This window comes from Eretmochelys imbricata, chromosome 17, assembly GCF_965152235.1.
Source record: "Eretmochelys imbricata isolate rEreImb1 chromosome 17, rEreImb1.hap1, whole genome shotgun sequence".
NCBI lineage: Eukaryota > Metazoa > Chordata > Testudines > Cheloniidae > Eretmochelys > Eretmochelys imbricata.
This window is the reverse complement of record NC_135588.1, coordinates 2,625,111-2,647,695: the sequence shown is the minus strand read 5'-3', so window position 1 is coordinate 2,647,695 and position 22,585 is coordinate 2,625,111. Positions and strand designations below refer to the sequence as shown.

Here is a 22,585-nt window from a genome sequence, read left to right as displayed (position 1 = left end):
CGACCACCTAGAGTGGGGAACAGCTCCGAGGATTGGGGCTGCAAGACCAGTGCCGCGAGTCAGACTGGCACGTAACATACGTGCGGTGCTGGGACTCAGAACAGCGCTGGGACTCAGGCCGGCGCAGTGATGCTGGTCTGGGGGCAGATGGCCCAAACATTGCCGGTTTGCCCCTTGACGGTACTGGGGCTCGAGCTGATGGAGGCCTTGAGATCGGGGACACAGGCGCAGTCATCTCAATGAGCCCTCTAGAGGCCTCAAAAGTGTCCAGAGTGGAGGTCAGCATGACCTCCTCCACCTGCAGCTGCAGGGGGTCTGGTGGTGTGGGGCTGCCCGGGGGACCGAGGGCCCATGCGGGCTGAGGCCTACTGGAGGGTCTGTCAGTCTTATGGGTGTCCTGCTGGGGCTGCAGCATCTGCTTCAAGCCTCTGAGGAAGTCCTCCCATGGCCTGCTTTTTACAGGCGGCCAGGGAGGGGGAGCAGTGCCGGGGGGAGCGCTTCTGGGCCCCGGGAGATCACCAGCCCCTAGGAGGGCGTGCCGAGTCCTTTTGCAGTGCTGTAGACGGCACCGCTGGAGGAGCACTCTGCATCGAGGCGCTCGGGCCCAAGTCTTGTGGCGGACGGAGAGCAGACTCCATGTGGAGTTATTTCAGGCAAGCGTCCCTCTCCTTTCTGGTTCGGGATTTAAACGCCTTGCAAATTTTACACTTGTCTGCCTGGTGGGCCTCTCCCAGGCACCGAAGACAGGAGTTGTGCAGATTGCCGTGGGCATAGGCTTGCCGCAAGAGCTACAAGGTTTGAAGCCCTGGGATGGCATGCCCCATAGGACACTCGTTGAAGGGGAAAACCCTCAACTGCTATAAACTATACTTAACACTAGAGATAATGACTAAACAATTAACTAACAATGGGTAACTATATACAGAGATAAGTAAGATAGCTAGGGAGTAGCAGACAACTGGAGAACAAGAAACCACTGTTCCAACAACTGTCACTGGCAGTAAGAAGGAACTGAAGGGGGGTCGGGCCGGCAGGGTCGTATATAAAACGCCATATCGGCATCACTCCAGGTGGCTCCACAGCCGGCCCGACGGGTGGCTGCTACGGAAAACCTTCCGACAGCCGTGCATGCAGCGCGCACACACCTAACTGGAACTGATATGAGCAAGCACTCGAAGAAGAACCAGAGTACATGTTTAGGTAAGTCACGTACTAGCAGTATTGTACACTGTCCTAATGCTCTACTTGAAATGTCATGGAAGTCATCATCCAGAAATCAAATTGCATCATCAAGGAAAAGAAATACAAAAAGTCTATGGCATTTTTCCATATCCCAATCAACTACTGACAAAGCAGGAATTCTTTAAACTCTACGAAGTTTAGATTTCTAGAAGATCATTTCACTTCCTAATTATGCTCCATGCCAATTATGAACTCAATTTTTGTGAATGCTTAACAAAAATAAGCTGTCAAAGAACCTTTGTGAGGTTTGGCCCAGATCCTCCAAACATGTACTTAACTTTACTCTCACAAGTAGCACCACTAAATTAAATCAGACTACTCACATAAGTAAACTTAAGCGTGTGGATAAGTGTTTACAGGGTTGGGACCTTTGTTTGGATTAAACACAAGGATGAATTATTGTTCATCCTTAAAATTTTACAATCTGTTTACAAAAATATCTGACTAGTGCAGTTACTTCATTCTGTTCCTGAGACTTACGAGACATTTCATCTTTTATTTTGTCCACATGAATAATATGTTCAACTTGCTCACCCAGCCACCAAACAAGTTTATGGAATAGAACATGTCAGACAGAGCTACAAACATAGGGATATAGCGTAATTTTACCTGTATAGACTCATAACTCACAAGTGATAAACCTGCGATAAATTATACTCCTTTTCACACTATACAAAGTAACTTCAAATGCGTATGGCATAACCAGACAACTCTCAGGTGCACAACTCTGACTATTTCTTACCTATTGTGTTAAAATAAAAGAGTTTTCATACACATCAGGGTTAATTTTGCACTGTTTTCATTAAGATTCAGATAGGACTTCAAATGAAGTTGGATCAGGCTATTAGAGCACTGATTTGTATTTCAAAAATACCTAAAACAAAATGTACCCCTTAAAAACAGTACAGAACTCTGAACTTTAAACTGCACAATGTTCTTCAGAAATACCCCAGACTACACACTTTTAGAAGCATTAGTGCAGACTTATTTTAATTATAGAGACAAGTGAAGAAATGAGCTGTTAAAGGTCCTTTGAGTTCTGGACATAACAGTTCCAGAATAGCAAAAATCTATTTCAAAGAACCATTTGCCTACAGAGAAGTTAAGTACTTTGCTCAAGATCACACAAATTAGCGGCAGAATCAAGGAAAGAACTGAGAGCTCCCCAGGCCCAGATCTTTGCTTTCACCACTAGATCATGCTACTCAAAAAGGCATTTTTGGAAATGAAATGTATATTGAATTTGGACTTCTTTTGTTATTAGCAGGCATCTGCCCATAAAATGTTCCCAATTGATATTCAGCTCAAAGTAATCCTCCATTTAACGTACTGAAAAGCAGCAGAATGAAATGTACATTTCAGTGTTACTGTGGAGAAAATTATTGATAACTAACCTCCTCATCAGAGTCATCTGCGAAGACTGAATGTTTCTTCAACATCAGAGTTTTCTGCAATGCTTTCTTGGGCAAAATAAGCCCATATCTGGAGAAAAAGGTTAGAAATCACCCTTTTAGTATTATTGACAATAATACAGTAATATATGTATTATATTCCAAGACAAAGAAAACAACCACCCAATTTTAAAAACAGAAAATAGCACACTAGCAAAATCAGCATCAGTGCCACAGTTATTGGGCATAATTTAGGACATTTGGTACAATGTAGCCGACCTTGTCACCCATTCATACGCTTCTCCTACAGCAGTCTTCAAGCTTTTTCCCATGACACCCACTCTCCAGTCAATGCCCTTCCAGAGCTGGTCCACAAAGCCAGTACCCTCTCACTTAAATCCCTCCTGAAAGCCCATTTCTACCATAAGAAGAAACCAGTTCAGGCTCTTTATTCTGCAAAGGATTAAACACGGGCATAATCTCATACACACGCACACCTCGAAAAATAATTTCCACCAATAATCAAAATGAACAGATTAATAAATTCACAAGCAGCATTTTTCTTACTTGAGTTTGATTTAAGGATCTTTACTTTGCATATTTTGATGTGATATTAACGATTTGTGTTTTAATGGTTATAATGTTTTAACTTTTTGAATCTCAACATCTGTCATTAAATAATTATTGTCTGCCTCCCGTTATCTAATGTCCCATAATTTTACGCAACTGTGAAAATTTAAATTGATAAAAATTGAAAAAATATTTAAAAATAAAATCGATATTATTCATTGAAATTATAAAAAAAATAAAAATCAAATTCTGCCAAGCCTACAAATAAACATTTGTCTTTCTTAAGAGATTAGTTCTACTCTTTTGGGAAGGGTTTGTTAGTACGAAACATGCAGCAGCATTCTCTCACCAACACAGGATACTGTGAGCACATCAAACCTGTAGCTGCTCCCTACAGAGGGTTCCTGTAGAAAAGTGGTTCTTAACCAAGGGTACGCGTACCCTCAGGGTACGCAGCCGTCTTTCAGGAAGTACATCAACTCATCTACTTATTTGCCTAGTTTTACAACACGCTACATAAAAAGCACTAGCAAAGTCTGTACAAACTAAAATATCGTACAATGACTTGTTTATACTTCTCTATATACTATACACTGAAATGTAAGTACAATATTTATATTCCAATTGTTTTATTTTATAATTATATGGTAGAAATGAGAAAGTCAGTCATTTTTCAGTAATAGTGTGCTGAGACACTTTTGTATTTTTAGGTCTGATTTTGTAAGCAAGTAGTTTTTAAGTAAGGTGAAACTTGGAGGTATGCAGGACAAATCAGACTCCTGAAAGGGGTACAATAGTTTGGAATGGTTGAGAGCCACTGCTATAGAATATCAAGTCAAGTTCAAGGTCTCAATACTATTTTCGAGGCATGCAGAGGCTTGGGCCCAGGCCATCTAAAAGATCACCTATTATTATTTATTACTTGTACTGCAGAAGTACACCATGACCTGAAGATCCAGAATTAAGTCTGTAGTTGAAACTCTGTTCCCATGCACAAATGAACTCTATGGTGCAAGAAACAAGAGCTTTCTCAGGGGGCTGGTACTGGACTGTGGAACAAACTCTCACAGGAACTAAGGACAATCCCAAACCTCACCACCTTCCACTCCAAATTAAGGCACACCTCTTTGACTGGCCCTCTTGTATATACACACAGAACAAGAGATACATTAAAAACAAAAAACACACCAATAAAGAACACTCCATTGCACACACAATTCCCCTCCCTGCCCCCAGCAGGATGAGAGGGAAGGAACTACATGTGACAGATGTTAGTCATGCCACTTAAGGCACAACTGGAAGGTGATGAGTGCAGTAGAGGTGGGTAGGGAGACAGGCTATCTGCCTTGAGAGATGTAGCTAGGTTGATCTAATTTTTAAGTGTAGACCAGGCCTAAGAGCTCCTAGGGGCAGGGAACATGTCTTCTTTCCAGTTTGGAAAGGCTTTGTGAGTTGTACAGGAAGTAAACAATAATAAATTTGACCCCAAAATTAGATTTGGGAAAAACAAACTTTTACTAGCTCTAGACCCAATGATATATTTCTATTAATTTGGTGCAAGAAGCTTCCAGGATAAACAGTTGCTTTTAAAACAAACAAACATTCCCTTGCAATGTTTGCCCTCTCCAAAGTTGCAGCCCTGAGACCCTAGAGCCTAGATTGAATAAAACAAAATGCAGTGATTTGTAAGTCTTCTGCTTATCATACAGCCCCAGGTGAAGATTGTTTCTGAGCATGCCTTGGTCCACCACACTGTTTTGCAGGGGCCCACGTGAGTAACCCCACTGCCCACAGGTGGTGTTTTCAAGAGCTGCCCCACATCCCCAGCATCTGCCCCATGTTCTCATCTACCCTCACCATCCCACCCCCTGCCCCCAACTGTATCACCCTATCTCCTTCCCCAACAGGACCCCAGACTCCCCACCAATCCCAGGCCCTGGTGACCCCTCTCCATGTCCCCCTGGGGCCCTATCCTCTCAGCCTACCACACACAGGACCCTATATCCCCAAAGCCACTCCCCCACATTGTCATTCCCCCAATGCCACCATCCCCCCAACTGGCCCTCATGTCCCCTCATCTCAACCCCATTCCCTTTGACCTCATGGGCCTCTCCCCCAACCTCCCCTTCACTGCCCTCCCCCATGGCATCATCTCCCCCATGCCCGCAGGGGCCTCTCCCCCATGGCACCACCCCCTCAGCCCCATCACCTCCCAGGCCCCCATGGGCCTCTCCCCCCAGGCGCTTCTCCCGTCCCGAGAGTCTCTCATGGGGCCCCCCCTGACGCGCCCGGACCCCGCTCACTGCTTGCTCGGCGCCGCCATCTTGGGGTCGGGCGCGCTGCGCTGCTGCATCCGGGCACCGCCGCCTCCCGCTCGGCGCCGGTTCCGCCTCGCGCCGCAGGCGGATGGTGGGGCCGGGGGGGCTGATATCCGCGCGCGGCGTGGGGGGGGCGACATCCGCGCGCGGTGGGGGGGGCAGACGGCCGGGGGGGGCGATATCCGCGCGCGGCGGGGAGGGGAGGAGGCATTCAGCCCGCCGGGGTGCGGCGGGAAGCTCGGCCGGGCTCAGACGGGGCGCGCCCGAGGGTCCCTGCCGGGTGAACGCGGGGGCCCGTGAGCGGCGCGGGGGGGGCATTTTATCCCCGCTGCGGACAGGGGGAAGCCGCTTCGAGCGATGCAAAACGGGTCTCCCTCGCCGCCCCCTGCCACAGGGGCGTTCGCCCTCGGGGGCGTTTCCCTGCCCCGCCGCAGGGCAGGGGCGGCTCGGGGCGTACTGGGGGTTAGGGCCCTGAACCCGGCTCTCCGCAGTAAAACGCGGCGAGATGCTGTTTGCTTTTTGGGGGGCGAACGGATCGCTCGGCAACGCAGGACTCCTGGTGTGAGGCGGCCGGCAACCGGCTTTCGCCAAGCGATGCTTCACCTAGGGCAGTGCGGGCACCCGCAAGTGCTGGGGCTCCCAGCTTTTGTCAGCCTGATCATCTCTCCCCTCGTGAAGGGCCTGAGCCTGCGGCCTGCCTCCCGCCCCGCCGGGCACGCTCCGGACCTTTGGCGCCCGCCCGCTGCCAGCAAGCGCCCATGCAGAGCAGGCACCTGTAGCTGGGCGCTTCGGTTGGGTCAGGTACCTGAAAAGGTGAAACAAAAGCAGCACGCCACTACCACAAGTGCTGCAGCCGAGTTTCCCGCCTTTGGGGAAATCGCCGGGGTCAGCGCACCCGCAGGGCAACGGGTGAGCCCCGCCCCGGGAAAACCACCTTCCTGATCCTGGTATCGCCCCTGCCCGGTGCAGACCCTGAACTAGACAAAGCCCTGGTGTGTTACTTTGACTCGCTGAAACAAACCATGTAATCTATAAGCACCCTACCTTTTTTGTTCCATTCATAAAGCTTAGTAAGTAATTTGTATTCACAATGAATTGTTTGTGAGCATCTTCTGAAGGGACAAGTGCTTGTGGCTATCAGTATAATATCTGTAAAGACATTGTTCCTAGAAATATCACTGTAAGTGACCTGAAAAGCCTTTCCCCCAACAAAAATATGAAACCCACTTGCCAGTTAGAAGCAGCTATCAGATAATCACCATCATTTTATATGGGGAGGTTAAAAGCAACCTGCAATCTCAAATTAGAAAGTATTTGGTAGACATCACACTTTGTCAACTAAATAAAGAAAAAGAAGTTTAATTTCCCAACATTTTATTAAAAAACTGATTCTGCCAAAAGATACTTTATTGCAAAGATGGAATCTTGCAACAGAGCAGTAAAGTTTGCTGTAAACAAGCTTTAACCCAATAAGAAAACTCCTGTCACATTAAAACTAGAGGGATTTTCCAGAATAAGTGTTCTGCCCATTGGGAGAACTAAAAGCATGCTCTTCAACAATCCTTTCTAGGCTTAAAGTGACTTTGAAAATGTCACTTTAGGAAAATGAATCTTTGCTAAATACACAATTCAATTCGGAAGGGCTTTTTCTGTTATCATTTATGAATCATGTAATGTGCTAGACATACAAGTTATATTTGCCCTCTTGCTTAATCCTCTTCTCGTCAGAATTAAATGAAAACCGAATGGTATTCTCTTCAGTCAAGTCTCTTGAGTTTAGAATGACCCACCTATGTTATCAGAATTGTTCCTTTTAACATTTCTAAATAAATTACTTAGATATTCCTAATGATTTTCTACACCTGGTAAGCAACTTATGTTTATTAGCTATGAATAGCAAACATAAAGCCAAACATTTAAAAGTAACATTAAATAATAGAATCACTAGGGTTAGAGGACAGCAAAACTTCTGTTGACTTATATGCAATCAGACTGGGTCTTGGAGTCAGAGATGCTAAAGGTGAATCTTGTGTATGCTGTAGTTCCTTCATGAGCTCTGTTAGTGTTAGACAGGTAAGTGCCCAGTTGTACAGGTATTCAGCTGGAACGGAGTTATGCTTCCACACCTCTTCTCTAGGTATACCTAAAACAAACAAAATCATAACACAGAAGTCCATTTCAAAACTAGGGCCAGTGCTCTAGCATGACCCGCTAGCATAGATCCCTGTACCCATGTGGAGTCCAAAAGTTAGTGGAATATTGCACAAGCTCAGGGGTCCCATACTAGCAGATTCTGATGCAGAATCATGAGCTAGAGTTTTTCACTTACTAAAGAAATCCAAAGTGAGCATCCCAAGAGTCAAACTGCCCCAGGAAGTTCCTACTTTAAGACTTGAACTACAACCATACTTTCTAGCTGGATGAGAATTAGTAACCATCATCCACTGCTGCATATTTGATTGTTTCTATTGCAGAAAAGCTATGTTGGGCAAAGGCAAATTACTACTTTATAAACAGCCATGGAATATTAATCCATGGCTGTTTAGAAAGTAGTAATTTGCCTTTTCAATCCATTGAATTTGGTTTACAAATGCTATAGATTTTTTAAAATGAGACAAGCAGCATTCACGATTGGTATATTAGAATGCTGACACCAGCTGGGAGCAAACAAACCCTCTCACGTTACTGTCTGACTATTCTGTGCAGTGTAGTTGTATCCTCCTCCATCCCAGGATATTAGAGAGACAAGGTGGGTGAGGTAATATCTTTTATTGGACCAAGTTCTGCTGGTGAAAGAGACAAGCTTTTGAGTCACAAAGAGCTCTTCTTTGTCTCTCTCACGAACAAATGTTGGTCCAATAAAAGATACCTCACCCACCTTGTTTGACGATTAGACAGCAAAGTTTATTCTTGTGCTGTTAGATGTGTTTGCATGTCTTTCAGTTTGGATGGTTGGAATGAATCAGCCCTGTAAATGTGCTGGAAAATTCAGGTCTGGGTTCAGTAGGGCAAATCAGCCGAGTTTCACCTGAGCTGAACTTGGCCCATTGAGTTTTAAAAGGTCCTTTTAACATGTGCATGGTTGAACCAAAGAAAATAATACACTTGTGTGTTGTGCATGCATCCAACTGTGCACTGACCCAAAGACAAGGTAATAACATAGCCTGGCAGAGGCAGGTAGAAAGACCTGTTGAAGCGTAAATACAAATATTTGATATTATATATTAAATTCCTTTGATAGTTGTTCTTAGAGGAGCTGTAGGAAGGTGACTTATTCTCTCTGGCTCAACTCTCACTAAGATCATAGATGAGCTATAGAAGCTACCATCATGTTTAGATGTGGTTGTAGCCAACACAGTCTAGCCTGGTTTCTCTGAGCAGTGTTTATTTTTTTCTGAGACCCATGCTACCCACGCCATGCTATAACCTAGTTAGTCTTTATAGCACAATTTTGTTCTCAGACATGTTTGCTGCCTTTTAAGCCTGTCTGCCACATCCTCAGTGATTCAAGCTGGGATGAGCCAGACAAGATCTTTTCCTTCCCAGTGCTATTTAGTTCTTGTGGAATTGTTAGTATGCATACATTCTTTCAACTTGATGCCATGATTCTTCCTAATTATTTTCCATTTGTGAAATCTGAATTATGTACCAACCAGGGATAATTATTGCTGTCCTGGATTGCCTGCAATAGCAGGGACTGGACTTGATGACCCCAGAGGTCCCTTCCAGTTCTATGTCCTATAGTCCTGTCCTTTTATTTCTGTTCGTGGTCACTTTGGCGAGTTATACAAATCTCTGCTGCACGTAAGTCAGGGGTAGTCAATAGGTGGACTGTGGACCAAATCCAGACTGCCAGATGCTTTTGTACAGACCCCAAAATCTTTTTATTTACTTATTATTATTATTATTTTCTCTGGAGTCTGGCCTTTGACTATACCTTGACCAAGAAATTTGGACCTTGACAAAAAATAATGACTACCCTGACCTAAGTTGTGAGGGAGATCAGATGTGTCCTTGCTGTTCATCAGGTTGCTTTAGAAGGCAGACATTGGTCGAATTTTGTCCTGACTTGTTTTAGTTCATCCTGCTCTGAAACAGATTAACTGGTTGTACTGATTTTAAATAAGGGTGTGGAAGTTCCTCTAGAACGTCCGTATGAATTCATAAAGAAATCAGTTAGATGCTTTCAGAAAGTCTCTTCCATGGCACCCTGATTTTATTTTTTATGGACTAGTTGTATGTTTTATAGATTCTGCTTTAATTAAAAAATGTAATTAAATGTGACAGCTGTTACTCTGTAATCTGGTTTGTTGTAATGAGAGGTTTCAACTTAATAAATCAATTATGTATAAATCAATTCCATCTTTTACTGTTTACTTGTATTGTGATAGGATTTGTGCTGGGTGCTGTGCTAGGCTTTAATACTAGACATTTGACATTAAAATGCTAGTAAAGGTGAGAAAAGCAAAGTGTTTTCTCCATGTTCAGATTCTGAGGTTAAAGTTTAGTTGCCCTTTTCAGCTATTTTGATATGTACCAATTAAAGGTAACTAGTAGGTGCACAGCATTAAAGGGACCTGGACTAATTCTGATGTATATACCACGGAGAAGTTTTATTTTACCACTCTCTCTTGCTTTACTGGTACATGGTGTAGGCAGTTAAGTGCTTCATATTGTATTACAGTACAGGTGTGTGGCGCATGTGAGGAAAACTCAGGAACATGTATCTATGTGAATGTTGTAATACATTTTGAAATTGATACATATGACCGTCAGTGGTATTTGCATTTAGACCACTGATTTGTCTCCTCAGTTCCTAAATCCTAATTGGTTTGAGTCCCAGAATAGGTTACATGCCACGTAACTGTTCCTTTGTAGAATAGCAGCAGCTTGTCTTTTACAAACGTAGAACTATATTCTCTCCATCTAATCCAGGGCTTGAATTGTGAGGAAAGAGGGGCTGCCTGGGGCTGCTCTTGTTGCTGCAATAAATTAGTTTAATATCAGAAGGGAAGGAGTCAGGCCTGGTTAAATGTTTACTGTTCATGCCTAGGCTACATCTATAAAAAGGTACGTGTCAAGGTAGTATCAATAAATAAGCCAAGTTTAATTAGTGAGTGCCAACCGCTCATCTGATTTTCACAGACCCTCCATCTAGCATCAGCTCAGCAAAGGACAGTTTGTTGTTAAACAAATGAAAGAGTATTTCGGGGGGGGGGAACGCGTAATATAAAAAGATGTTGTTGTGAAAATCTAAACACAAGTCAACAGGAAACCTGCATGTTCCTGTTATAAATGTTCAGAATTATAACAGCCTCTTCCACGTCCTACCACCCTGGAAAGCTCATCCTCATGAGGAGAGAGAGAGACGGACTGAGGCCCAGATCCTTACTTGCAACCAACAAGCACTTGGTGCGTCTGTGGGTTGTTGTTTACAAAGATGGTGATTAGCCATTTTGTGGTCCCCCAATCCTGGGTCTGTTCTGACCTGGGTCAGGTCCCTGGTATAAGTCAGAGCAGCCTGAAATGTATAGAAAAAGAGTTTACTCATCAAAGTAACTTTTGTTCTCCGACATGTGGTGACGGAACCCATTTCAAAGCAGATCGGCTGCCATCTCTTGGAGCTGTGAGTTTTGATATCATACTTAGCAGGGCTGTCTTTCTTATTCATCAAAAAAGATTCCACAGAAGCTTAGAATGCTTTGTCTGTAGTTTAAATAGTTGGGGGACCAAAAATGCAGCTGAGAGTTCATTGAGACAATACTTAGATGCAGCATATGACCCCAGAATTCGTTTTTGATATATACCTTTGATACAGTTAGCCAGCAGCCCCGTCTGAACCTGCCCATTCGTGGCAGTTGGGTCAAAGCAGCAAATCTTTTGAATCAAATCACCATCAAGTTTCTGCAATGCAAAGAATAGAATCACAGGGTGGTCAGGAAAAACAATAAAAGGTTACAAAGTTACTAAAGGTAGCCAAGCCAAACTGGTGTGAAGTTTGTGGGAACACTGATGGAGATGGAGAGGCAGAAGGGAGTGGTGGTATGATGGCAGGAGGCTGGGAAGACTGAAAAATTGAAGAGCGGGAGGGCAGGCGAGTGAGGTACGAGGGGCAAAGGGATGAGGGGACCTATAAGTCTTCCAATGGTTCTTAATATGATAAAATTTCCTTCCAATATAATAGTAAATTGACTGTAATGCTACATCTGTTTATTCAACCGTATTCTCTGTGAGTGTTTATTTATACTGAGAGATATACATTAGATTTGTATTTTATACTGACACCTTTGCTATATATAACACCTCTCTAAAACCCTGTAGAAACAGAAATCATCATTCCCAGTTCTGCTGTCCAGGCTTGGAATTTATCTTCTTGAATTACGTTTACTATGGGACTTTATTAATATTGAAACAAACAAGGAAGTCTAAATTGCCAGTTGGTTATGACAAGGGACTGGAATATGAGGAACTGGAAAGAAACAGAGGGAAGAGGGCTGTGACAAGGAGTACAAAGGAGGGCAGAAGGCACACTGAAATCAGATTTTTTTTTGTAGAACCTGTTGAAGTTTTATAGCAAATCACATTCCATATTACATTTTAGAGATATTCATGGTAAATTAATGTTGCTGTTCGTTCATGGAACTTGGTAAGAAATGGATATTTTCTCCTTGTTTATCTACTACTTAGGCATAGATATATCTTATAGATTCATAGTGATATATAGATATATAGATTCTCCACTCTTTTCCATTCTCCACTCTTTATGAAATCTGGCCTGTTAACCCCTTAGGTCCACTGCTTCCCCACTGCTCATATCTCCAGGAGCATATTTCTTTCTCATATCACCCTTGACAAGTCCCATTGTGTCTTTTTGGGTTGTTTGCCTAAACAGAGAGTGGCTCAAGAACTTGATATCTCACCAGTACACAATGACTCCAGTTCGCAATCTTCTCCGAACCTACCCACTCTGGGTAGAAAAGAAGCAGCACACCCTTTAGTATGTTATGCACCATGGCTGGAGGCTCTGCGTAGCGCTTTATGTCGGCAAAGGACTCGGGATTGAGTTTCTGGATACACTCACGCAAGTCCTGCAGCATGAGCCGATGGAAGAGAATCTGTGCACGCCTCAAATCCGCAACGTGCTCTGCAACTGGAATCACAAGCCAACCTTTCAAGAAGAGGCTCAGAAAGACCTGCTACTGAAGATGTAAGGTTTGAATACAGGGGTCTGCCCTCCTTATGATTAACTTTCCCTTCCAGTTCTAATACAGATAGTATTCATAAATGGTCTGTTTACGAACAGCCTAGGAGTCTGTCAGTGTTTTCAAAATGTATATGGATCAGGGGAAGGGAGGCAAAGCTCATGATCTGGGTTCCATTCTGAGCAACCCTGAAGAACACACAGGCCCAGACCCTCAAAGGTAGTTAGATCCACCTAACTCAATACGAATAAATATCTGTGAGGAGCTGGGCCGGAGCCTCTGAAACATTCTTCCTCCCTTGCTGGTTTCCCCAGAGTCTGCTGAGATTTGGGGTTCACTTAAACTTGGTTTAAATGACTGAAGTATGTTTTTATTTGTATTTCTGTACTTGTCTGAGTGCTGTCTTGGCTTTAATTTTACTGAGATTCCTAATATCGGCCAAAGAAACTGTACTGGCCCTGCACGCACAGTACCTAGGACATAGATTGGGTCTGTTTCCCCTGAAGACTCTTTCAGTATCTCGGAGCAAGCTGCCTGGGCCGTCTTCAGCATTATCCGCAGGTCTTTGTGCTCATGAGGTGGTAATCCCTGGTAATGTGCAGGGCTGAGATCAAACACCCCAAAGGCCCGTCCTGTTGGCTCACGGAGTGGAACTGCAATGTGAGGCTCTCCATAGGCAAAGGTGCTAATGACCTCGGAACTGTCTGTGCACTTGAAGAGGTAATCTCTGAAATGACAGTAGAATGAGGACAAGATCATAAACTCTACAACTCCAGCCTTTTTGGCAACTACTGTAGCATTTGCAGTGAAGGACCGTACATATCTTGCTGTTGAAGGGAAGGAATTTTTATATTACTAAAACAGCTGCTTTCTTCCCTGTGGCCTACAAGCAGGCAGATACAGACAACATTCCAGCCATATTGGAAGGATAGAAATAGCACTTCGGAGCACAATCCTGCTCATCCTCGTCTAGTATTGAGAATCATATGGGTTTAAACAAACACTAAGTTAGTGTTGTGTTCTTGCTGCAAACACAGTTTCCGGTTCAGAGTGATCTTGACATTTGCTCCGTGGAGTTTCACAAAAAGTAAAAACATCTGCTGGAACAGCAAGTAACTTCTTAACTAAGTTCAGCAGCAAGGGAAGATGTATGTAATAGCTAAGCCTGTGAGGACCTTGGCAGTTGAAGGTAATAACTACACAGTAGGATGTTTCAGAGGAAATGAGGATAACAGAACCAGGAAAAAAGATACATTAATTTAAAGAACAGAATGCTCAAGATATGGGGCCTTGCCCTGCAAACAGTCACTACCAGACACCGTGCTTTCTTGAAGTATATGGACCTACTCATGTGAGTATGCATTATGCTTGGTGTTGAATGTTTACAGGATCTAGCCCAAAGAAAAGATTCCTAACCCTGGATAATGTATTACCACACACACACACACACCAGATACCATGGGAGAGAGCATATGATAGACAGATAGACACCACTCCCACAGACTGTATACAAAGTGTATGCATATTCTGCCAGCGGTAGGCCGGACATTACAATTGGACTTAACCTATCAGCCTAATTTTCTTTCCAGCAGCCAGCCTCCTGCATGTGACAGCAGCCAAGAGACGAATGCAGCAGCAAGTTTACCGTTGAACGGAGTCTGCCTCTGCTGAGTGCTCTTTGCATGTGTTACAGCATAGGCATGGATGACTATTGTAAATCCCTGCAGATGGCAGAAGAGTCTCAAACCCACCTGAAGATATTTTCTCTCCTGCGGAGAACAGTGGGAGGGAAGGGGATTTCCATGTGCCCAGAGTGATCTGTAGTCATCATCTCACGCAAAACGTAGTCGCTTGTCTTGAAAAGAGGAAAGGGTGTTTTTGTTGCATTCAGGAAACGAACATCCACTTTGAAGCTTAGAGAGAGAACCACTGCTTGCTTCTTAGGGGAGAGCTCTCACTCACATTCACCCTCAGTGGGATGATTTAAGGACAGCTTCTAACCAGGTGTGGTTTTGTCCCCACAGCCCCAGATTCTAGCACTCACCGTGCACCACAGATATGTACAACATCTTCCTTCGACTGGCCTAATTAAACTTATCCCCGTGCTCCAGTCCTGAAGGATGCCAACAGGTGGATGAGCCTCAGCCTAGTGAGGGGGCTACCTATGGACAGTTCATTTTCACTTCAGTTCCCATGGTACAATAGCTTCCATAGACACAGCGCTCACATCGGTGAATCTTGCCAGATGAAAAGCACACAGCCATCTTTAGGAAGCAAATAATATGACATATGGGCAGCCAACAAGATGAAAATGTAAAGCCAGGAATGAAAAATAAGTTGCCAGCGGGAAACCTGTTTATCACAGGGAGGCAGCTGAGCTGTGGCTGCAGCAGCGACCATAACACAAGCTCAGTCCCAAACATTTCATCCTCATGCTTTTTATCTGCCTAATGCAGTTTGAGGTAAGCTGACACGCATCCCAGTGTCTCAGTGCCTGCTGCATAATTGGAATATGAACTACAGGCGAGTGGGCTGCCCGTACATGCTAGCTAATTGCGAGCAGCCTGCCTCTTGATTCCTATTTACATTTTGCCTGCTGATGTTGTTTCAGGATGAAGAGCCAGAACATTAACCATTTTCCCTTTCCATACCATAATCTTGGCTGGTTTTTTCCTCCACAGTAGAGCAGTTCCCTTTTAGGACTGATTTGGCAGACAACTGCTGAGTGGGCTAGCATGGTAACCATATGGTTATTGTTCTATACTTCCACAGGCCGCTCTGCATGCAGTACTGAGTCTGGTGTCTTGCTCTATTGGCTGGTAGGAGCCAGGAGTACTAAAGGTCCAGTACCTCTAGCTCATAGGAGAAGCTTACTGAGGGGGGTGCTGCTGATTTTAATGCAGGAACTGAAGGGAATCCCAACCAGCCTTTCTTGGTTGAAGGAAGATCACTGTAAGGGACAGCAAGAATGAAAAGTGGCATCCCCTAGAGAAGGAACCTTCCTTCCCTTTTCCCCCACAGAATCTTGTATCAGGTACTAGAATCTGTGGCAGGATTAATCTTGGTTGAGAACCAAACTGAGCTAACAATGGTTGATCCCTGCTAAACTGCACTAGCCCAATATATCACTATTATATCAAGAGGTCTCTTCTGTGCAGTGGTCTGAGACTAACGTGAAAGGACTAGACATACCTTATCTTTGCCAGGCTCTACCAGGTACGTAGTGATGTTGCGGATGGTGGGTGCCCTATTGCAGAGCCAACCCACAGCAGTGAATGCAACCTGCAATATGTTTTCCAGTGTGTGGACATGGTGGTAGGCTTTGCTGAATATGCGGGAAACCCCCTATGGAAACAGAACCCTCTAAATGACTTGGAGATAAAGTCGGGGACGTTTTCATAGCAAATTAAGCAAAAAAAAATTAGTAAAATGTTAGTCTATAAAAATTTCTTTTAAAGGAGAGAATCGCTAAGAATATAAAGCTAGCCTGTGATTGCCATTGTCAAGGGGACTCCAGAGTTCAGGGGCCCAGGCCAGTATTGGAGAGCTGAATGATTGGAGAACATGGTCTCTGAGAAGGGAGGACTTGCCTCCCAGTGCTGGCATATTGTGCTCCCTCCTGGCCAAGAGGGGTAACTACAATGAGTCCGGTTCCAACAGCAGTTCTCTACTAGCATTCTGGCCAGGTAAATAAAAGGGGGGGATTAAAGTAAAGCAAAAATATCAAACAGAGAAAACTAAGGAATAAGTGATGCATGCACAGGGGCTAGGCTGTGTACCAGCTATCATTTTTGGTTGACTGTGTATCTCTGTAAAGTTCCCTTTCTTCCCATTGTATCTTAACATCCACTGAGATTTTCCAGATTCTGTTTCTATTGCGCCCATTGCTGTAATACCTGGCTGCTGATACTATCTCCAGCTTGACTTCCACTAATTGGAATCATTATCAACTGGCAAAGTAGAAACACATGAAGAAATTATACTGAAAGTTTTACGGGACTGTAGAGAAGAAGATTTTTTCCCTGATCCAGCCTGAAACATCTGGATATTTGGAAACACTGGTAAAGGAACCTGAAGTGCAGTGGTTTGCAATTAGTCCAGAAAGTATAAAGTGAACAGTTTCATGACACAAGTATGTAGCTAAGTTCATGAAGGAGAATTCCATCAATGGCTATTGACCAAGATGGTCAGGGATGCAACCCCATGCCCTGGGGGTCCTTAAACCTCTGACTGCCAGAAGCTGGGACTGGACAACAGAGGATGGTTCATTTGATAAATTGACCTGTTCTGTTCATTCCCTCTGACACTGGCTGCTGTTGGACAGGATACTGAGCTAGATGGACCATTGGTCTGACCCATTCTTATGTTCAAAACACGCAACCACTGTGTTCAGTAAATAACTGCTAATAAGTATGAACTTTGTACAAATCTCTTTGTAGTTCACCATTCACATTTAGAGGCGAAGCCTTCTACATAAATATCTGACATGGGGATAATACTGGTCTATTTGTGTCATTTTCATCCCAGAGAGTAAAATGGATTTACAGTGCATTTTCTAACTGTACAGCTGCTGCCCATTCACAGCAAGGCACGTGAAGCCCACACAGTCCCAAACTGCTTGTTTGAACCATCTACTGACCCTGCTTTTCTCATTGTGCCCACCTGATAGAAACCGATCTCATGGGTTAGAAAGATGGTTTGCTCACACTGGTCCCGCAGGGTGTCAAGTCCTAGAATCCCGAAGGCCCTCCATCGGGAATCCTGCAGTGGCAGCACCAGGAATGAGCCTCTCCTCTCCCGTTCTGGCCGGTCATAGTTCCAGAAGTGGATATTTCCATGGAACTTAACTCTTGGAACATGGACTGGCTTCCCCTCTTCTGCTGCTGCAAAGCTGAGGGACAGGAATACCACAGGGAGGGCAAGAGGAGGTTTGTAGGAGAAAGGTAAGTAGGCAGAGAAAGTCTTTAGAAAAGCTCTGAGGATTTCCAATACATCTGGGGGTAAAATAATCCAAACACAGGTGTTCAATGTAGAGAGGGAAACTTGAAAGCAGCAGTGCCCTGAAGACTCCCACAGGAAATGGTGGATAGCAATTAGACAGGAGGGTGCAATGCCACATAGCACCAACAAGGCAAACAAACCCACAGTGCAGTTTTGGGCTCTTTATGCTAAGGCATCCTGGACTGGAGTAGGAAGGTGATGCTCCAGCCCTGTCAGGCACAGATAAAACAACACCTAGAATACTGGATCTACCTCGTGCATCCCAGAAAGATAATGACAATAATATTTAGCACTTACATGGCACTTTTCATCTTCAAAGTTCTGTAATATATCAGCTAAAGAATGTAACTAAATAGAGACAAATGAAGGGTGGCGATTCAGAGGGGACTAATAGTGATGATAGTAATAGAGGGGATGATGTATAAGGAAGGAGATAAAGAGACAAATATGTAGAACTTACATAAGTGATAAGCAGGCATGATGATTGTTTCCTAGAGCTTAAAGGGTGTAAGGGAGTGGAAAGTGCTCTGTAGTGATAGAAAGGGGGTATACATAGCAGTAATGGAAGAAATTTAAAAGAAACTGTAGGCTGAATATAATACAAAATCTTCTTTAAGGATAAGACTTCTTAGACTGTGGAACAGTCTCCCAAAGTAAAGGAGTGGGCGCCTGATCCCTTAGGACATTTAAAACACGGTTGTATAAAGCAGGAGTTCTCAACTTTTCTCTTTCTGAAGCCCCACCCAACATGCTATAAAAACTCCCTGGCCCAGCTGTGCCACAACAACTGTTTTTCTGCATATAAAAGCCAAGGCCGGCATTAGGGGGTAGCAAGCAGGGCAATTGCCTGGGGCCACATGCCAAGAGGGCACCGCAAAGCTTTGGCTTAAGCCCCGGGTGGTGTGGTTTGGGGCCCTGGGCTGCAGTCCCGTGCAGCGGGACTTTGGCTTTCTGCCCTGGCCCTAATGAGTTTAATGCCGGCCATTGCTTGGTGGATCCCCTGAAACCTGCTCACAGCCCCCCAGAGGGCTCTGGACCCTCTGGATGAGAACTACTGGTAAAAAGTACAATCAGATTTATAAGGGATAAAATCCTGTGTTGGCCCCTGAGGGATTGTCTTTTCCATAGTCACTGTACTCTCTAAATTCCATGATTCAAGTGACTTAAGAAAAGGTAACAGCTCTGTGCAGGTTTCCTTACCTTACTCCTTTCATGTCCCTGTAAAGTGCCTGGTTTAGGATGTATGGGGCATCATCTGAGGTGCAAGCCACATACCGCAGGAGAACCTCTCCCCGCTCTGGTGAAAGCTGGTTCTGTTCCAAAAGGGCAATATACGCACTGATCTTCTTGTTATTCCCATGGGCTTCTGCATCCTAGCAACCAAATGTTTCACGTTACATCTGTGCATTAGCCACTGGCCATTACACTTATTTCATGTGCTTATAGCTTATCTCATTTATCACAGGATGCTATTCTAGGCCAATGACTTTATTTCTCTTACACCAGATGATTAATGATGTCCATGCTGTCACTTGTCTAATGGGTTCTGGGCCAGTTCACTGTACCATCAACTCAAAAGCTGCATTTTGACGGGCAGGGAGGATGGATTTGTTTCCTGCTTCTGCTAAGCAGAGACCACTTTTTTCTAAAAATACAATCTGCCCCTAATGACCTATGCCTAAGCAAAAACCCCAATGAACTTCATCTCCGGGGCAGACTGTCTTGGACCAAAAACGCAAGCAAATACCAGAGTCCAGAGCCTTCCCACAAGGATACCCTGGCTCTAGCCTTGAGAAGTTAAATCTAGGAACAGCTAGCAAGAGTGCATCAGCTGCCATCACACTGCATAGGAAGAGAAGAGGGTCCATTATGTAGTAGGTGTCATCAGATAAGCCTTTAAAGATCAATATTAACACCTTAAATTGCACCTGGAAGCAAATGTGAAGCCATTCACATTATAAATTCTCCATATGCATCAAAAACTGAATGATGCGTATTTATTTTCAGAAACCATAAAACCAGGAACATGCATTTCTGGATTTTATTTTATTAAATTTTCCAAAACTTGAGGTGATTAGGTGATCATGATCGTGAGACACTGATGGCATCTGATAGATATAGCACCTGGCAAGAGCTTCTGCATCTCATCCCTGACCTACAACAGCCTCAGCTATTTAATGTCTGAGTCTCCGGAACAGCAAGTGATTACACTATCTTCAGACAGGCATACTGAGGGTAGGTGAAGCTTCCCACATCAAGTTACACCCACCTGGACTGGTGGTGAATGTAGCCCTTTAGCTGAAGACAGTGTCAGCCATAATCCACGCTAGACAGTCTGTGTCACTCACGCAGCTGGTAGTGATGCATACCTGGGAAAGTGCCTTAAAGACTGCCTTGTACACTGGATCCATGCTTGCCCCACTGGTCTCAGCTGCATGCTGGATATTGTGCAGCCACTTCCTCCTGGCAGAACTTCGCAGGCGTTCCATGTGGGTTCGTGCCACGCTCATGGTCAGAAACTCCACCACCGTATCAAGAACTTCATCTTCGTTACCAGTAAGCTCAGAAACAACCAATTCCAGATAGGTTTGAAATTCCTTTGGAGACAACTTCACCACACCACCGGGGTGTGGGTGGGAGCAGCGAAAGTACTTCTTTGCTAAGGGACGAAACACAAATACGGACACAGGCACACCTGTCTGTTTTGCTCTCCCGCAGTGTTCCCCGCCCATCATTTGAAAGAGTCACTCTTTCCACTCACTTCCTCCTCCCCAAAATCAAAATGTAGGTGTTATGGCAGCCATAAAGGCAGGATGCACTCTCTCTTCCAGATCACAGTGGTCTCAGACACTGAGAAAATCACCTGGACAGTGCTCCCAAATCTCCCCTATGCACACCTCCACAAAGCAGCCAAGCTACACATGTCGGGGAAATCTAGAGGTTGCTCCTGTTTATCCCAGAATCACATTCACCTCAACCACATAGCCAAACTGCAGGGACTTAGGATGACCTGCTGCAGCCAGGGGCATGTAGATGTCCCTATTAGTGCTGCATGCTCCAGAAGCAGCCACAAGTTCTACAGAAGAACTACTGGCCACTCCCATTAACACCCTGAAGACGAAAGCCTACTGATGACCTCACAGTTCAACCTTGTCCCCAAGGATTTCCATTACGTACAGCACTTGGATTCACCATGGGGTTTTTAAGACCTTCCAAAGCAGCTATAATCTTACTAACTCTGCTTTGGTTGTCTGGGTTGAATTACTGAAATAACATTTGTATTGTGTTAAATCTCATATTGAGGATGAAACAAAATTAAAACTCCATTTATTGTACATAGACAACTGGATGATGCTCTGGAATAGTAGAATTTCACCAGGAGATGCAGACAGGGAAAACAGGAAGAAAAGCACTGTTTTACATGGCTCTTCTCTGAAGATCACATGCTCTGTACTTCTGTTCTCCCCCTTTCGGGTTTCAGGGTTGAATTGATCCTCAGTGATTTATTAGTTTCAAAAATTACTAAGGGCTCAGTCATGACCTGCTGAATATTTCCTCCCCGAGTAGTCAAGGGGCTACACGCCTCACCCCTCTGCGCCAGGCTGCTATTTCCCATCCTGCACATTTGAGCAGAGGGTAAGCAGGCAGGGAGGGAATGGGTGGAACCTTGCCACATCCCCACTTCCAAATGCACCAGCCAGTGCAGCCAAACTGACCGAGGGGAGGAGTAAGCTGTTCTAGCACAAGGACTGACACAATTTACTTCCCCCCTGGAGAAAGGGGGAAGCATGGCTCAAACTGAGACGCTCCTGGGGTGGCGTATCTATGCATGCCCCTTACTCATGCTGGATTGCAATAAGCCCGTCTACCCCTATGTGATTAACCCCAAGAGGGTTGACATACATGGGACACTGAAGAAGTCTCCTTCAAAAATAACCTCTGGAGTGCCTAGCCAGTGTTGCAGCAGAGAAGAGAGTAGATGTGATATAATTGGATTTCAGTCAAGCATTTGATACTGTCTCATGAAATCTTATTCCCAGAGTTTATTCAGACTGGCTTACCTATGAACATTGTCACAGGAGAGAAAACTGTCTGTTGGGCAGTAACAAAGGGCAATGATAAATGACAATGCATCAAGCTGTAGGGAGGTGAACTTGAAGATTATGATGAATGATGATGAACATTGTGGTAGCACATAGGGCCCCAATCATGTGCTAGATGCTGTACAAACAAACAAATGGACCTGCCCCAAAGAGCTTTCAATCTAAATAATGTACAGCACATTAATGACATTCACAGAGGAGACTAAACTGGAAGGTGCTGCAAACACTAATGAGGACAGCGAAATAATACAAAAGGACCTAGACAGATTCAAAACAATAGGAAAATAAGAATGTTAGACTCAACTTGGAAAAATAAATGCCAATACATCAGAGGGGGAAATAATCCAAAAGATAACTATGCAGCAGGAGGGAGACACCTGTAAAGCACAATGGCTTCAAGAGATCTGGCAATGAGAGTGGACAGTAAATTACTCTTCCTCTCTGGCTCTGGTACAACTATACCTGGAGTACTGCACTGAATTCTGGGCACCTCATTACCAGAAAGATACCAACCGGAAGGTGTTGATAGAAGAGCACCAAAATGATTGGGGTATGGTGGGAGTGACGTAGAAAGGAAAAATTCTAAGAGCTAAACATGCATAGTTTGGCTAAGAGATGACTACAGGGGAAGAGGGTAACAGTCTGGAAATATGTGGGGGAAGGAGAGGAAGTGTAAGAGAACACAAGAGAATAAAACAATAATGGGATGAAACTAATCACAGGAAAAATCAGTCTGACTATCATGAAACGAACCATAA

At 44.4% G+C, this 22,585-nt stretch overlaps 2 protein-coding genes and 1 non-coding gene across 6 annotated transcripts in view; all 3 read right to left on the bottom strand.

The window, feature by feature from the left end:
* NSRP1 (nuclear speckle splicing regulatory protein 1) overlaps nucleotides 1-5,617 on the bottom strand; it is a 31,772-nt gene extending 26,155 nt beyond the window's left edge. For 2 of the 4 annotated variants that reach the window (XM_077837014.1, XM_077837016.1), the window contains exons 1-2: nucleotides 5,507-5,617; nucleotides 2,637-2,724 (exon numbers count right to left, since the gene is read on the bottom strand). In XM_077837014.1, the coding sequence (XP_077693140.1) occupies nucleotides 2,637-2,724; nucleotides 5,507-5,556 (138 nt within the window). In that variant the 5' untranslated portion in view covers nucleotides 5,557-5,617. Of the gene's footprint in view, nucleotides 1-2,636; nucleotides 2,725-5,412 lie in introns of all 4 variants that reach the window. The other 2 variants (XM_077837015.1, XM_077837017.1) reach the window with 1 other exon arrangement.
* A 507-nt stretch (nucleotides 5,618-6,124) lies between these two features.
* The window catches only part of EFCAB5 (EF-hand calcium binding domain 5), a 53,921-nt gene continuing 37,460 nt past the window's right edge, over nucleotides 6,125-22,585 (bottom strand). The window contains exons 12-22 of the mRNA XM_077836924.1: nucleotides 21,786-21,816; nucleotides 20,094-20,383; nucleotides 18,925-19,097; nucleotides 17,386-17,614; nucleotides 15,916-16,068; nucleotides 14,475-14,578; nucleotides 13,197-13,450; nucleotides 12,442-12,671; nucleotides 11,329-11,425; nucleotides 7,613-7,664; nucleotides 6,125-6,326 (exon numbers count right to left, since the gene is read on the bottom strand). Of these exons, the coding sequence (XP_077693050.1) occupies nucleotides 6,125-6,326; nucleotides 7,613-7,664; nucleotides 11,329-11,425; nucleotides 12,442-12,671; nucleotides 13,197-13,450; nucleotides 14,475-14,578; nucleotides 15,916-16,068; nucleotides 17,386-17,614; nucleotides 18,925-19,097; nucleotides 20,094-20,383; nucleotides 21,786-21,816 (1,815 nt within the window). The remainder of the gene's footprint in view (nucleotides 6,327-7,612; nucleotides 7,665-11,328; nucleotides 11,426-12,441; nucleotides 12,672-13,196; nucleotides 13,451-14,474; nucleotides 14,579-15,915; nucleotides 16,069-17,385; nucleotides 17,615-18,924; nucleotides 19,098-20,093; nucleotides 20,384-21,785; nucleotides 21,817-22,585) is intronic.
* LOC144276730 (U1 spliceosomal RNA) lies at nucleotides 6,331-6,492 on the bottom strand. Its single transcript, XR_013348309.1, has one exon. It is a non-coding gene; the product is annotated as a U1 spliceosomal RNA (small nuclear RNA).